This window comes from Corylus avellana, chromosome ca10 (genome assembly GCF_901000735.1).
Source record: "Corylus avellana chromosome ca10, CavTom2PMs-1.0".
Taxonomy (NCBI): domain Eukaryota; kingdom Viridiplantae; phylum Streptophyta; class Magnoliopsida; order Fagales; family Betulaceae; genus Corylus; species Corylus avellana.
Genome location: NC_081550.1, coordinates 4,493,577 through 4,509,159, shown reverse-complemented (window position 1 = coordinate 4,509,159; position 15,583 = coordinate 4,493,577). Strand labels below are relative to the sequence as shown.

General features: G+C 37.7%; 2 protein-coding genes across 3 annotated transcripts; both read left to right on the top strand.

Moving 5' to 3' along the window:
• Nucleotides 1–2,827: 2,827 nt before the first annotated feature.
• Nucleotides 2,828–8,073, top strand: LOC132163284 (NAC domain-containing protein 40-like). 2 transcript variants are annotated; one of them, XM_059573513.1, is made up of 4 exons: nt 2,828–3,284; nt 4,265–4,518; nt 7,138–7,386; nt 7,491–8,073. In XM_059573513.1, exons 1-4 carry the CDS (start codon nt 3,050–3,052, stop codon nt 7,980–7,982), a joined length of 1,230 nt encoding a protein of 409 aa, XP_059429496.1. In that variant the 5' UTR covers nt 2,828–3,049; the 3' UTR covers nt 7,983–8,073. The 2 variants fall into 2 exon arrangements, with proteins under 2 accessions (XP_059429496.1, XP_059429495.1); XM_059573512.1 differs by having other exon boundaries at nt 7,132–7,386.
• Nucleotides 8,074–12,954: 4,881 nt separating this feature from the next.
• Nucleotides 12,955–14,601, top strand: LOC132163285 (borneol dehydrogenase, mitochondrial-like). Its single transcript, XM_059573514.1, has 3 exons — nt 12,955–13,111; nt 13,638–14,074; nt 14,176–14,601. The coding sequence occupies exons 1-3, from the start codon at nt 13,074–13,076 to the stop codon at nt 14,505–14,507; spliced, it is 807 nt and encodes a 268-aa protein (XP_059429497.1). The 5' UTR covers nt 12,955–13,073; the 3' UTR covers nt 14,508–14,601.
• Nucleotides 14,602–15,583: the final 982 nt, after the last annotated feature.

Here is a 15,583-nt window from a genome sequence, read left to right as displayed (position 1 = left end):
TGAAGAGTGTAAAACGCAATTATAACATACATTGCACATATGACATATTTCAAATGCATATATCACAATTAAAACATGCTCATAATATAATGTCAAATGTAAAACATTGAAAACTAGCAATTGAAAATGTTAAAAAATGTCTAACCTTTAGATCTATTACAAAAATCCCTAGTTTCGTAAATTGTCATTGTTATGCTTTAATTTTATCCTAACATGATTTGAACAGCACAACAACGCATCTATGTGCGTTACCAAAGTGCATGGAATTCCCTTTTACGTAGTTTTATGACAATAACTATAAAACTCTATCATACAATAACTCAGGATAATAGTATAACCATTTTCATAGTTACCACAATATTAGCAATATATAATACATCTCAGACAATATAACTATTGTTAAATCTTCTATCAGGTCCATCTGCAAAAGTGATATTTTGCAGCATCCAATAAAAGATGTACACATCAACTAGTTACACCTGATAGAATAGGAACAAAAATGTTGGATTTTTTCTTTCTCTCCCGCTTTCTCTTCTTCTCTGGTTCATCTTCACCGAAAATTTTATTTCCTCTTCTTCTCTTTCTTTCCCACTTTCTCTTTCTCTCCCACCATTCACCCACTTCTCTTTCTCTCCCACCATTCACCCACCACATCCTGTTACGTGAATACGTAACGGGATAGAATGTTAGGTTTTGAAGGAACTTAGACCTTAGATTCAAAGGAAATCTAGACCTTTTAGATTTTGAGGAAACCTAAAAAATTCTTTTCAAATTCAAGGTTTGGGATTAATTTTCTGATCCCTTTCATTAATGAGCTTGATGTCTTTAAATAGACAATTACAATGCATAGTAAAATAAAAGACTAATTAGAATAAACTACTGATAATACTTATCCCTAATATTTAAATTATACTAACTATTTTAATGGTAATACTTATCTCTAATATTTAAATGTTAATCTCTAATCTAATGTTATCTATAAAGATAACATATTATCCTAAGGTATTTTAATTATAAAATACCTCTATTATTAAACCCCTAACACATCCATTGTAGCCGCAGTAGCAACATCCACGGCTGGGTCACAGCAGGCGGCAACCCTCTCTAGCAATCCCTTTAGGGTGATAGAATCTCTAAAGGGTTAACCCTTCCCCTCTAGGTTTTTATTTTAAATTCAAAAATGAGTTTTGAGGCATTAGAAATTGATTTTGAGGTTGCATTTGGCAGAAAAGTGGCTGGAGAGAGTGACCAGTTGTGGGTGTCGCCAGACCCACGACGTGGGTCCAGCCTGGGTCTCGCCGGCTAGGATTTTTTTTTTTCTTTTTCATTTTGATTTGGTATGATTGTTCTCACTTTTATTTTTTACATTTTTCTTAAATTGATAATGTGTCACATAGTAATTGAATATTATAAAAGGGTTGGTTTACATCGGACGTGATAGTAGGGGCTCTCTATAACTATACAAACATAATATACAATGTTTCACGAGCATCATAACGCTTTAATGACGGTAGCGTTTCCGCATATGAATTTATATGAGCATTGCTACGACACAATAATGATATAATTTTATCACGTATAACGAGAATTACAACAGTTTTATAATTACATTGTTGAGCCACATATAACTTTATACGAGCATTACAACGGCACTACGACAATCTTACTTAATGGAAAAGGCAAGATTTACACTTATACCTCTTAAAACCTCGACTTTCCCGAACACTTTAGTACTTTCGCGTTGAGAGCCTGCTTCCGCAGGGCTTCGCTACTCAAGAACCCTTCCCTCACAACTCGCATACATTTCTTAGAGATTTTAGAGAGAGCTTTTGAGTGATTTTCTTCACTAAATCGAGCTCTATCTAATTATGTGTCTTTTTTCTTTTCTTTTTTGTTGGGTAATGAATCAGCCACTTTAGGCCCAACAGACCTCTAGGCCCAGTCCAATATGCAAGCCCACTAAAGACAAGTCCAGTACGAAAAATGGTTGGCCCTAACCGAGACATGGCCAACCCACCAAGGTTATAATAGTCCTTCCACCTAGGGTCCAATAGTCCTTCGGCAAGAGAAGGAAACCCACGTTCACTAATGAATCGTGGGATACCCCACTGTCCAAACAAAGCCCTACGTTCAACAGAACATGTTCTAACTGTCAGCGCCAAACTGAGCCATGTGTGCCTGAGATCAAGTTGGGAACCCACGCCTAAGGCAAGCGTGGCCTAGCCACCCAATAACACACTCCACGATCGTGGAGTAGCTTCTTCACCACACATTGCGCACAGTGGATTCTCGGAAATGTGGGGTTGAGAATCGGGGAACAACAACCGCTACCTGATGCCTATTAAAGGGAAGCTCCAGTTCATTATTTGATAATCACAAATCTCTTTCAAGCTTTTATTGCTTAATTGTTCTCCCTCTCTCAAATGAAATACTAACTTAGGCATCAGAGCTATCCTGCTGGTACACCCCAGCAACTCTTATCTTAAATTTTCTTATTTTGCATATCAACAACTTCTCGAATTTCGTGTAAAGTCACTTCTCGGAAAACAATCATCAACATTTTTACTAAGTATATATCTTTTGTGTCTCTGTGTGTTTTTTTTTTCTCACATATTTTATGAGTTCGATGTTCTTGTGCACAATCTAGATTTCCCCTACAAACAAACTGAAAGAAGTAACTAAAAAGTCTTTATCTTAGTTTATCACGTGCGGCGAAGGGAAACAAAAGAACGGACCAATTGAGTGATCCCACGCATGGCCCTTCCTCATTAAAAACAAGACCACTTGTACTCACAAAGGAGCATCATGGTCCGTACAAACAGTACAACGTGGCCTTCGCTCACGACCTTCCCAACCCAAAGCAACCGAAAGGACGAACTAAAGAAAAGAAGGCGCCAGAGAAAGAGAAACGAATAACCCAGCGACGGTGGAGGGGTTTCGAATTCCCGGTATTTCAGTTTCCGCGGATTCCGTTTTCCTCTAATGAAGTTGCTTAAACTCTGTTAGCATCCCAGAAAGAGAGAGGGGGCTTCGAGAGTGAGAGAGAGAGATGGAAGGGTCTTCGAGAGAGAGAGAGGTCGAGGGGGAGGTGGAGGTGGAGGGGATTTCGAAGGAGGCGCAGATATCAATAGCGGCGTCGATGATGTTCCCGGGGTTTCGGTTCTCGCCGACGGACGAGGAATTGATTTCCTACTACCTGAAGAAGAAGATAGAGGGGTCTGAGAAGAGCGTGGAAGTGATTTCCGAGATTGAAATTTGTAGACACGAGCCTTGGGACTTACCAGGTTGGTTTGTTACTTTACTTACTAATTTCGTCGAGAAAGCTATAAGAACAGATATCATATGTTACTCTTTCTCTGTTTATATTTTGTTACAGAACCACCCTTTGTGTTTGATTGGTGAGAATTGGAAACTACGTGGGATTTCTGGAACTGACCTTTCGTATTTTAATTAGTATGCTGTATGCGTTTGGTCGCTGAGAAAATAAAAGGAAGCAGAAAAACATGAGTTTTTTTTTTTTTTTTGGTTTTGGTGGGGGGGAGTTTCTAATTTTTGAAATTTATTTATTCATGAGACCCAAGGAAGGAGATACAAGCGTTTTGTTTTGTTTGCCCTCAAACATATGTGGTACGTGAGATACAAACTGTTTTAGTTTTTTGGGAAGATTTCTTTGAAGTGTTGTACGAACAAAGTATGCAAGTTGGTGTTGGTATTTTGTTTTTTCCTTTAAAAGTCATAGACAATTTGCTTTTAGCTTAAAAACCTTTAATTTTTCTAAAAAAAATAGATATTTCATTCGAAGTTATGTAAATTTAGGCTGATTTATAGATAAATAGTGGGATTTAATTAAGCATATCAAACATAGCTGTTGATGTTCACCATGTGATATCTAACACTTTGCTGGGATGAACAATTATTCAAGGATTTGCTAGGAAAGAAAAAAGAAAAAATGGGGGCCTTTATTCAAGGGCTCATACTCAAAATTTCACCATGAATTTGCTAGATATTGTGCAACTTTGGAATCTTGAAAAGAATTTACAGAACTTGAGAGACACAAATTTTCATTAAAGTCTTGATTGCCTAAACATATTCAAATGATTTTGTGTTTTTTAAATATGAGGGGCAACATCGGTTGTCTGTTGTATATATATGCTGTGCAGAAACATGTTTAAACAGTTGTGTATGCTACTGTAATTCTTTTAAGTGAACAACTGTGTTTTACTTGGGCTTGGTTACTTATTAGTGCTGGTTTATTTGTAATCAGCCAAAGCGGTCATTCAATCAGATACTGAATGGTTCTTCTTTTCTCCTCGTGGAAGAAAGTATCCAAATGGCTCACAAAGTAAGAGGGCAACTGAATTGGGTTATTGGAAAGCCACTGGGAAAGAACGAAATGTGAAGTCAGGTCCCAACGTAATAGGTACGAAGAGGACTCTAGTGTTCCACATAGGTCGTGCACCAAGAGGGGAAAGGACAGAATGGATTATGCATGAATACTGCATGCCCGAGAGTCTCCAGGTGACTTGTTATTATTGAGAATATTTTCTTCTGCTAAGTATTTGATTGGAATTGTTATTTCAAAATATTTTATATGGAAACTACGTCCCATCCTGCCTCATTCAACTGATATTTGCTGCATAAAATGGGGACAGAAATGGGGATGGATGTTCATACCCAAAGTGGGGATGGGGAATAGTCTCTCCCCTGCTTGGCTCACCCTGTATGTAGTCCTTATGCTTAGTATTACATATGTTCATATGCTTTGCACAATATAGAGTAATGCTACATGTCCTCCTTGTATCTCTCAAAATTGATGCGGCTTTTAAAATCACCATCGGATTCATGATAGATCACTATTGGAGTTTGATCTAATGGTAATTTTAAAAGTCATATCATCTTTGGAGGACACAAAGAAGACATTTAGCATTACTCAATGAAAATTGATTTAAAAAAAAAAAAAAAAATTACATAAGATGGGGTGCAGTGAGGTAAGGATGGGGATACCACTCATCCACAAAATGGGGGTGGAGAAGGGCTAGGGATAGAGTAACTTGATGGGAATGGGAACTGTGGTCTCTGAGTCTTTCTCACCCCATTGCCATCACTACCTGAAGTCTGAACTGGTGGGGAAAAGGAAGGGGTTGTTATATATGGATTTGTCGGAGGATGATAGCATTTTCATTGTGTGGGGGCATGGGTTTCCAAGCATCAATGTATGTCCAACTCTGCTCCTAATTTACACAAACACTCGGTCTGATGAGCCAAAAATGATCTTATCCCTCAATAGCAGGGCTTCATATGTTGCTTCTACAGGATAACAATTTTTGCTACTCTTTCATTGTTGTAGTAGTAATTAATGTTGCAACCTTTTCTGTTAGGCTATTAGCGTAAAAGATTTAGCATGGAAAATATCATTGAATTTGAGGCAGCATTGCCATGTTTTACCCTGCGATACTTGTCAGTCTCTGTCTCTTTGTCTCTGTCTCTGTATCTGTCTCAGTCTCTCTCTTACAAGGTGGAACACTCGGACTATCTCCTAAAATGTAGGTGCTCAAGGAACTTCAACAAGTTTGAAAAAGAAAAAGCATTTGTAGAAGCCATCCAATCAAAAACTGCTCTCCGAAATGGAAGTTTTGGCTTCAAAACTGATTTCAAGCATCTCTTAAAAGTGGAGCATTTTGCTCCTTCCAAATGCACCACGTAGCACACTTGAGGGATAGCCTTGCAAATCTGGCTTCTAGAGTGTCCTCCAACTGTCATTAGGTTTCAGTGAAGCAGTAGCAATAGTTTCTCCATGATATACTACAACCAGAACTTTAAATAATTGGACCCTTTCTTTTTTTTTTTTTTTTTTTTTCAAAAAAGAAGGGGAAAAAAAATCTTAATAATTGTCTTAGTTTCTTGCCTTCTAATTTTAGATCTTATTTAACCCATTTTAGCCTAGGAGAGTCAATGAATGCTCAATCTCTAGCACCAAGATCACTTGGATGGGGTTCTCTGGATGTCAGCATGTTCTGTGGTTTTTCAGTGCATGGATTAGTGCACAATGTCTGATTTTATTTCCAGCCCCATCAACCTTAAACCTTCATTAGATATCAATCATGTGAAAGAATGGAAATTTTGTAGTTACCTGATGCAGGAGAATCCGCAGATGCTGAGTTATCAAATACTGAATTGATAGTGCTGGAGTTTCTTGACAGAGAAAATCAACATAAGAATGGCAAGAATCGGCATAATTAGGTGTAATTGGGGCAACACCGCAGTGTGCATTAAACAAGCATTACTTTTGCTATAAGTATCAGAATCACGCATAAGACCCCAATCCGAAAGCTCTTTTCGGCGCGCATGCTGTGGCCACCCAGTTATGCTCGGTGCGCATCGTTTTAGGCTCAAAATCCACTGTTTTCCCCTTCTAATCTATTTAGGCTCAAATCCACTGTTTTCCCCTTCGAATCTATGTTTTAAGTTAGTTTTTGCTATTTTAGGAAATATTTCAGTTTACACTTTAGTAGGGATTTGATTACAATATTTCGTCAGATTTTTGGTAGAATCTTTATTTTAATTTGCAGTTTGATTTTATGTAATAATTAGAATTGTTTTTCTTTTTTTCATTTTTGGCAAGATTCAGTTTTCCTTAGCTATTTAAGCCCACCTTGTGGGCTTAGTCCAACACTTCGAAATTTGAATAATATTTAAATATTTTCGGAGTTATTATCTATTTCCTTGGGTGACTAGGGTTTGTTCTCAACCCTATTTGATATATTTTTCTCTTCCTGCTTACAACCTTCAATCCATAGTTTTAATTTGCTATTTTATGCTGTCTGGACATTGTGGAGATAGTGTAAATCATACTATCTGCTGATTTATTTCCCAACCAATGGGAATGAGATTTCACTTTATAAATTTTTCTAATTTATATCCTCCCTGAAAATTATCAGCAGCTGGGCTTTAATTTTTGCTCAGTTTAGTTTTTAGTTTCCTTGCTGCAGTGTAATTTTTGCTTGTATAGAAGGAAATGTGCACTTTCAGTTAACTAGCATTAGCTAATTGTAAGATGTTTGTATTTAAACTTTGTTATGTTCTTTCTTGAGAAAGCTTGTAAGAGTATTTGTTGAATCGTCCCTTGTGTAGATGCAGGATTCTTTGGTTGTTTGTCGCCTCCGGAAGAACACTGAGTTCCGCCCAAGTGATTCTTCAACCCCAGCTTTTTCTAGTCAAAGGCATTTGCCAAACAGTAATAACGCAGTCTCGGGATTGTCCGAGGGGGACAGGGCAGTTGGTAGCAGTAATGATTCTTATTCCATTGAGCAGATTGATTCCACATCAGAATCTGATCGGAAACGAACAAATGATTCTACTCTGGCGGAAACTTCCAGTCAACAAATTGTAGGTTTCCTTTTGGCCAAATACGTTGTTGAACACTACATGGTTGGTTGGTAGTCATTTCCTTAACTAAAAGACATCTAAACCATCCTGTTTTTACATTGTAGGAAACTCCCATCGAAGATGATTTATTTGCTGAGATACTGAAAGATGACATCATTAAGCTAGACGAATCTTCTCTATCTGCTTCTCCTGGATTCCTACCAATGGTGACTAATATGTCTGAGGCTGAGAGTAAAGCTCAAGAACCACTGCAAGCGATTGTTTCACGGGTGATTCCTTTACAAGGCACGGCGAATCGAAGAATCAAATTACGAAAGCAAGGATCTGGGACGTTTCCCGCAGAGTCATCGGAATCTTTGGAAACTGGTAATGACAACTGCTTTGTAGAGAAAGGTAGACATCCATCAAACCAAGAGGAGTCACAAAAATGTGTGTTGGGTATACCCTTTCCCAGAACAAGCAATACTTGGCGAGCATCTATAGTTTTTGTTATTTTGACTTTGCTAGCTTTGTTTCTGTCTTTGTTGGGAGGTTGCCGGCAAGCCAGAAGGATAACATATTCCACTGTTTATGAGCACTTTTGGCAGCGGATGTAAAAATGTCAGACTAATCAGATTGGGTCGTTTCCACACCCAATGTCATAGTAATTGAATGCTTAAATAGCCAAAAGAGCATGGTGTTTTATAAGTTTTGGTCTATTTGAAACAGCCAGTGGGTTGTTGACTTCGATATGTTTTAAAGGCTAATAAGTCGAAACGTCACGGTCGCGCATGCATTAAATCCATGTTGAATCTCATCTACCGACGTCATATTACTCTGGTTGTTGTGGTTTTGATTGATCGAATGAGACTGACAGATTTTACTGTCATTTGATCTCATCTCCCACCGAGTAATGCTGCACTTATTTTCATTTCTTTCTCATTTCTTTACATAATTTTTTTATATTGATAAGTGGCTTTTAAAACTACCATTAGATTAAAAGCTAATAAATATTCATCTTATATTTAATGGTGGTTTTAAATATCACCATTGGGTGTTAAAAAATTGTGTAAAGAAGGGTGGAAGTAAGCATAGCATTATTCCATCTACCACACATGCAATTTTGCCACATGGAGGTTCCGCTGCTAACAAACTCAAGCTTCAATAGATCGAGGATGACTAGGTCAGACTCACTCACCTGCCACATCACATGGCTCGATCCATCCATGTATCAAAGTCCTTTGCCTCATTACTTATTCTTAAAGAAAAATGATTGGTGTCAATAATTTGCCCATATATATATATATATATATATATATATTTCATATTTTTCTATAAATTTAATAGATCAACCATTAGATTTGTGGGGTCCACTATTGACTTAAATGGGGTCCACATAAATTCACAAATCTAATGGTTAATTGGTAAGATGATATGAGAAAAATATAGGCAAAATATTGACAGTTTGACACCAATCATTTCTCAATAAGAGGAATGCTACAGTTCCTCCTGATCCTATGTGAATATTATTTTCTGCTTTTTTTCTGAGGGACCATTGGGGTGACTTTTTGTTTTCTTTTATTTTTTAAGAAAGAGTCTAAGAGACATGCTATGGTTTCTCCTGGTGTTCTCTTCATCCTACGTGGATATTATTTTCTGAAAAAAAAAAGAAAGAAGAAAACTTATCTAACTGGTCCATCATATATATATATATATATAAAATAATATCCACATAAGATGAAGAGAACACCAGAAAGAACTGTAACATTCCTCAGAAAAAGGACAATATGTGCCCCATGTTATAGCTCCTGTTCAAAGTGCCTTCATACCAGGGAGATTAATTACTAATAATGTCTTGGTGGCGTATGAGACGCTACATACAATGCATTCTCGAATGCAAGGAAAGAAGGGTTACATGGCGGTAAAATTGGATATGAACAAAGCCTACAACCGGGTTGAATGGAGATTTTTGGAGGCTGTTATGTGTCGTTTGGGCTTTGCTCCGAGATGGATCCAACTTATTATGATGTGCGTTACAACGGCCGAATATGCAATGTTGGTGAATGGGATTCCATGTGGGCAAATTATTCCGAAGAGGGGACTACGACAGGGAGATCCTATCTCTCTATGTTTGTTTCTTTTATGTGCAGAGTCCCTGAGCTCCATGCTCGATAATGCCAATGGGATGGGTGTCTTGACGAGGGTTCCTACTTCCTGAAGGGGCCCTCGGATAAGCCACATTTTCTTTGCGGACGACAGTCTCCTTTTTGTCGAGCCAATATTGCATAGTGGGAAAGTCTAATGAATATTCTCCGATTATATGAAGCTGCGTCGAGCCAACGACTAAACAGCAATAAAACCTCTCTATTCTTTAGTAAAAATACGCCTGTAGAAGAACAACAAGCAATCTTGGCGAATGCAGGAATTCCAGCCACTTAGAGGTACGATACCTATTTGGGTCTTCCAGCTTTGGTTAGAAAATCCCGAAGAGCATCTTTCAAAGGTATCATTGACAGGGTATGGAGGAGATTGCAGGACTGGAAGTTGAAATTCCTATCCCAAGCGGGTAAGGAAATTTTGCTTAAGGCGGTCATTCAGGCGATATCATCTTATTGTATGAGTATATTCCTCTTACCAAAAGGCCTTTGTTCGGATATCAATTCTCAAATGAAAAAATTCTGGTGGGGTAATCAGGACAACGGGAACCGTATTAATTGGATGAGTTGAGAAACGATGGGGAAGGCCAAAGCAGCTGGTGGAATGTGATTCAGGGATTTCACTTATTTCAATAAGGCATTATTGGCCAAACAATGATGGCGATTGTGGAAATCTCCGAATAGTCTTGTGGCGAAAATTATGCAAGCAAAGTATTATCCGAATGGTTCTATTTTGGAGGCTAGATTGGGTGATAGGCCGTCTTATGCGTGGGGGAGCATTCATAGTTCTTGTGCAGTACTCAAGGAGGGCTTATTATGGCGCATTGGGAATGGATCCACTGTTCGTATTTGGAAGGATAGGTGGTTTCCAAACCCATCTACGTTCCGTGTGGTCTCTCCAATACGTGAACTTAATCTGGATGCGACAATGCGAGAACTTATTGATGAGGAGTTGCATGGGTGGAATTTGCAAAAGTTGGAGAGAATTTTCTCAAAGGAGGAGGTCCACGTCATTCTTTCCATGCCCATTAGTAGTACAAATCAGCCAGATACCATGATTTGGCGAGGGACGGCCAATGGCATGTTCTCCATCAAAAGTGCTTACCATATGCAACTAGAAATTGAAGCTAAGGATTTGGCCGAGAATTCATCTAGCAGGGGCACCACCGATGTATGGAAAAAACATAAGGGCTTTGGCAATTCCGAATGCGGAGAAAAATTTTCTTTGGCGGGCTTGTCACGACATTTTACCCACCCGGGAAAATCTACTCAAACGAAAGATACTTCAGGACCCAGTATGTCCTCTGCGTGGTTTTATGGTGGAGACTAGATTTCATGTCCTATGGCAGTGTCCTGCGGCTCTGGATGTATGGGGCATGGGTCCAGTTAAATTTCAAAAGAGTCACTATGCAGGTCCAAGTTTTTTGGAAGTGGTGGAAGACATGTTCAGAAAATGCACAGCCGAGGAGATGGCACTTTTTGTGGGCCTAGCTCAACGAATTTGGATGCGGCGCAACGATGTTTTGCATGGAGGCATGTTCTCTCACCCCAAAACTCTAATACAATTGGCTTTTCGGGCAATAGAGGATTTCAGGGGCGCTTAGGATTGCAGGCTTGCATCTCCACAGGAGAATGACGCTGGAGGCATGAACCGCTGGATGGCTCCGTGCCAGGGATGGGCGAAAGCAAATTGGGACGCTTCCATTGACAGTGCTTCTGGCTGCCTGGGCTGTGGCGTAGTGATCCGTGATTATCGGGGTCGTCTACTTGAAGAAGCCAGATGTATATCGCGTCAGGGGAATCTCTCACCGGCTGCAGCTGAATCTATGGCTGCTTTGTTGGCCATCGATACATGCTATGTGCTGGGACTTACACATGTCCAATTGGAAGGGGATGCAAAGTGCATCATTGACGCTGTCAATTGCGAGGAGACTGATGGGAGTCGTTTGGGGCATTTGGTGGCTGATATGAAGGTGAAGCTCCAACTGTTTACCCAATGGAATATGTGTTTTGTGAAGAGAGCAGGGAACATGGTGGCACATCTTCTGTCAAGATTTGCTGTGAAACATAGAATCGATAATGTTTGGGCTGAGCCTCCTAAATGTATTCGTGATACCATTTTGCTTGAGCAAATAGCTCTAGCTTAAGGAATTTCAATAAAAATTCGACCTTTTTTCTAAAAAAAAAAAAAAAAAAACAATGTGAGGGCCATAATTAATAATAGCCTTAAATTTCAATGAAAAGATGCCATTATTTAATCCAATAATGCAGAAGTATTAATTAGTGCACACATTTTCTTCATGTACCCTTCTAAGAGCGAGTTCAGCATGGTGGAATATATATATATATATATATATATATATTGATTATAATTATCACTGTTTATCACCTTTAATATTATTATTATGATGTTAATTGAAAGAGAAATTTATTAATAATATTATCACATATAGTGGAGGAAGCACCATATTTTGGATGCTCTACTTTTCTATTGTCAAGGAAAACGAAAGGTCCGAGAAAGTTCGAATGTTTAAGGCTTTGGGGCTGTAATTATATGCTTCAATATCTGTTTAGCATGGAATTACAGTGCTAGCCAACTCTTTATTTCAATGTCATTTGTTTTTTAACACGTAAAATTCTTGTGATACACAGAGTACTTAAACTAGATATTTTATAAATTGACGTAATAGTTTATGTAGTACTTATTACATCAATTACGAAAAAAATTCGAGTAGTCGATCATTCCCAAACAGCTACCCCTAGGCCGGCCAAAAAGGAATCGGAGAGCATCTAGTTCCTTATATTTGAAGTGCATTTCTCTCATTTTACTTTTTTTTTAAGATAAAATTACCCATCAAATATAAATAATTGGATCTCTATAATTTCTTAATTTGGCTGAAGAGGTGACTACCATTTTTCTTTTTCTTTTTTAATATATTTTTTTAATGTAAGTGACTCGATAATTTCCAAACAGCAACCACAAGGGGGTGGGTTTTCTTTTCTTTTTCTTTTTTTTATTTAAAGTAAAATGTGTCATAATATGATTGATGGCTGATGTGATACATTAATTGATTTCATTCACTTTTCTAACCTATAAACTTTTTTATTTTTTGGCTTATCTCAAAAAGTTTTTAGTCATTTTTCAAACCACAAGGAGCTAGCAATTAATATATAGAGAGAGAAAAGAGAAATTGTCAAACATTTAATCTTATCCTTCTCCCATCTTTTTACATTTTTTTTTTTTTTAAATTCTCATATGAAAAACTGATACGGTCCTCAATCATTTTCCCGAAAAGAAACGTACAGAATGCAACCAACTTGATAAAAACGTGACACACACCCAATTTCTGGCAGATGAAATAATTGGCCAGTATATGGCCGACCGCCCACGTCATTTGATTTTCCGTGATCTTTGCTGGCGCCCTCCAGGTGCTTGATATAATGACAAAATGGAAACAAAGGTGTGACATTTCATGCGTCTATATTATAACTTCCTTTAGGGTACGGTTGTTCTTCATTATTTTCCGGTAGAGCTTTGGAGATCAGTTCGCCATGGGAAGTTTCTCATTACTCTCAGCTGCTGCAAGAAGGTATGAGCCGAAAAGTTCTAATATCTTCCCCACATTTCATGGCACCAAGTTTCTGAGATAAGAATTATATTGGGTAAATAAATGGACAAAATCAAACAGTATGTTAAAAAGTCGAAGGAAAAATTATTGAAGCAGCACTGATCTCTGAATTTTGGATCTTTATCAAATTACTAATTTATTTTTATTTTTATCTTTTCTGCTTCTTGAATTTGTTCCACCTTAATCATTGGTCTAGCGGTGGATTTATCTGTTTATTATATGGAAATAAGTGAAAGATTAAGATTTTATTAAAAATAAAATAATTTTAAGTATTTTATGTATTAAGTTATGTGACAGTAATTTTTTTCTTTTTTATTTTTGGTGAAAAAATTTTAAATACATTAGCAAAAGGTCAGTTTTCTAAAAGTTAAACAATATGTCAAAGGGAAAACTTAAGGAAATGGAATTGGATTCTCATTTTGTTTGAAAATTATTTTTCTTTTTTGGGATATTTTATGCATTACTTTGTGTGCTGTAAATTTCACAGGCTAGAAGGAAAAGTGGCACTAATCACCGGTGGGGCAAGTGGCATCGGCGAGGCCACAACAAAACTCTTCTCTAAGCATGGGGCTAAAGTTGTAATTGCAGACATCCAAGATGAATTGGGTCACTCTGTATGCAAAGATCTACCTCCTCAATCCACTTCATTCGTCCATTGTGATGTCACCAAGGAAACAGACGTGGAAAATGCTGTAAACCTTGCCGTTTCCAAGTTTGGAAAACTAGACATAATGTTCAACAACGCTGGCATCGCTGGAGTAGCCAAAACCGACATCCTCGAAATAACCAAGCCTGAATTTGAGCAGGTCATTGGTGTAAACCTTGTAGGTGTCTTCCTTGGCACCAAACATGCTGCCCGTGCGATGATCCCCGCTCGCCAGGGCAGTATCATTTCAACCGCTAGCGTGTGCTCCGTTATAGGAGGTTCTGTTAAATCACTATTTGTTTCAAAATTTTAAGCTTATAAAATATATATATATATATATATATATATATATATAATCGTTTAATTTATATTTTAACAGGTTCTGCATCGCATGGCTACACGAGCTCGAAGCATGGTGTGGTGGGATTGATGAAAAACACCGCTGTGGAGCTCGGGCGGTTTGGCATTCGTGTTAATTGCGTGTCACCGTATGCGGTGGCCACCCCGCTAGCAAAAGATTTCTTCAAACTTGACGATGATGAAGTTCATAGTATTTATTCCAACCTTAAAGGTCGGGTTCTCAAGGCAGAGGATGTGGCTGAAGCTGCCCTTTATCTTGGAAGTGATGAGTCGAAGTACGTGAGTGGACATAATCTTTTGGTAGATGGAGGCTTTTCCATTGTAAATCCAGGCTTTTTTATGTATGCTTAATCCTAATAAATTAAATAAGATTTTAGTAACTGAATTTTCAGTTAAATCTTTTAATATTTTAAAGGTTACACTGCATCACTCTTGATAGAAGACTAGTTTAGATGATGAAATTTTTGATTCCTTCAACAAATAAAAGGTACTAGCTAGGTTGAAATTTTAATCCATAGTGTTAATATTCAAGTTACTCACTCTCAAATGGGTTCGACTCCCGAAAATGGAAATCCTCATACTTATTTGTATTATCTTCTTGGGTTTCATCGATGCCTGATAGGGCAGACGGTTAAGTTATAGCTCAGTTGGTCTTGAGGGTACGCTTGCGGTTTCTGCTATTTAGGTCCCTCTTGAGCGGTTTCTCACAGGTTAGTGCTGTCATGGTCACGCTCAGATAGAATAGTTACAATTAGTCTCTACCTATAACCTTTATGATTTTTTTTTTTAAAAAAAAAAAACTGATTATGCCAATAAGAAAATGACACGTGGTTAGTGGATAGATGATAAATCATTATAAAAGAGAGCTACAATTACCAGAGAGCATTCACAATAGAAGAGCCAAATGTTACTTTTATATAAAATGACTAATCAGATTTGTAAAAAACCCTATATTGGATTAGTCAAAAAAAAAAAAGTAAAAATAAATATTTGATTGGAAGAGCAAAAAAAAAAAAAAAAACTAAATGTAGCAGCACTTTTAAAAAAATGGGAAAACTTCAGAAAGTCCCCATGAACTTCCAGGCGTTTTGACATACCCCCCTTGAATTTTCAAAACTCTCACTTAGGCCCCCTAAACTTTAGTTTTATCTCACTTTGGACCATTTTAACTTTTTATACCCATTTTACTCTCAACCAAAACTATGTCATTTTGGACTCTAATACTACACCGTTTTGCATTTCAAAATTACATTACCACCCAACCCAAAACGACGTCGTTTTGAGCATAATATTAAAAAAAAAAAAAGAAAGAAATTGGGGTTAGCTTCTTGGTCAAAATGGGGTGGCCGGACCACCCCCAAGGGGCTGGGGTGGTTTCGGCCACCCCATACCGGTCCCCTTTTTTTTTTCTTTTTTTTTTTTGGCCA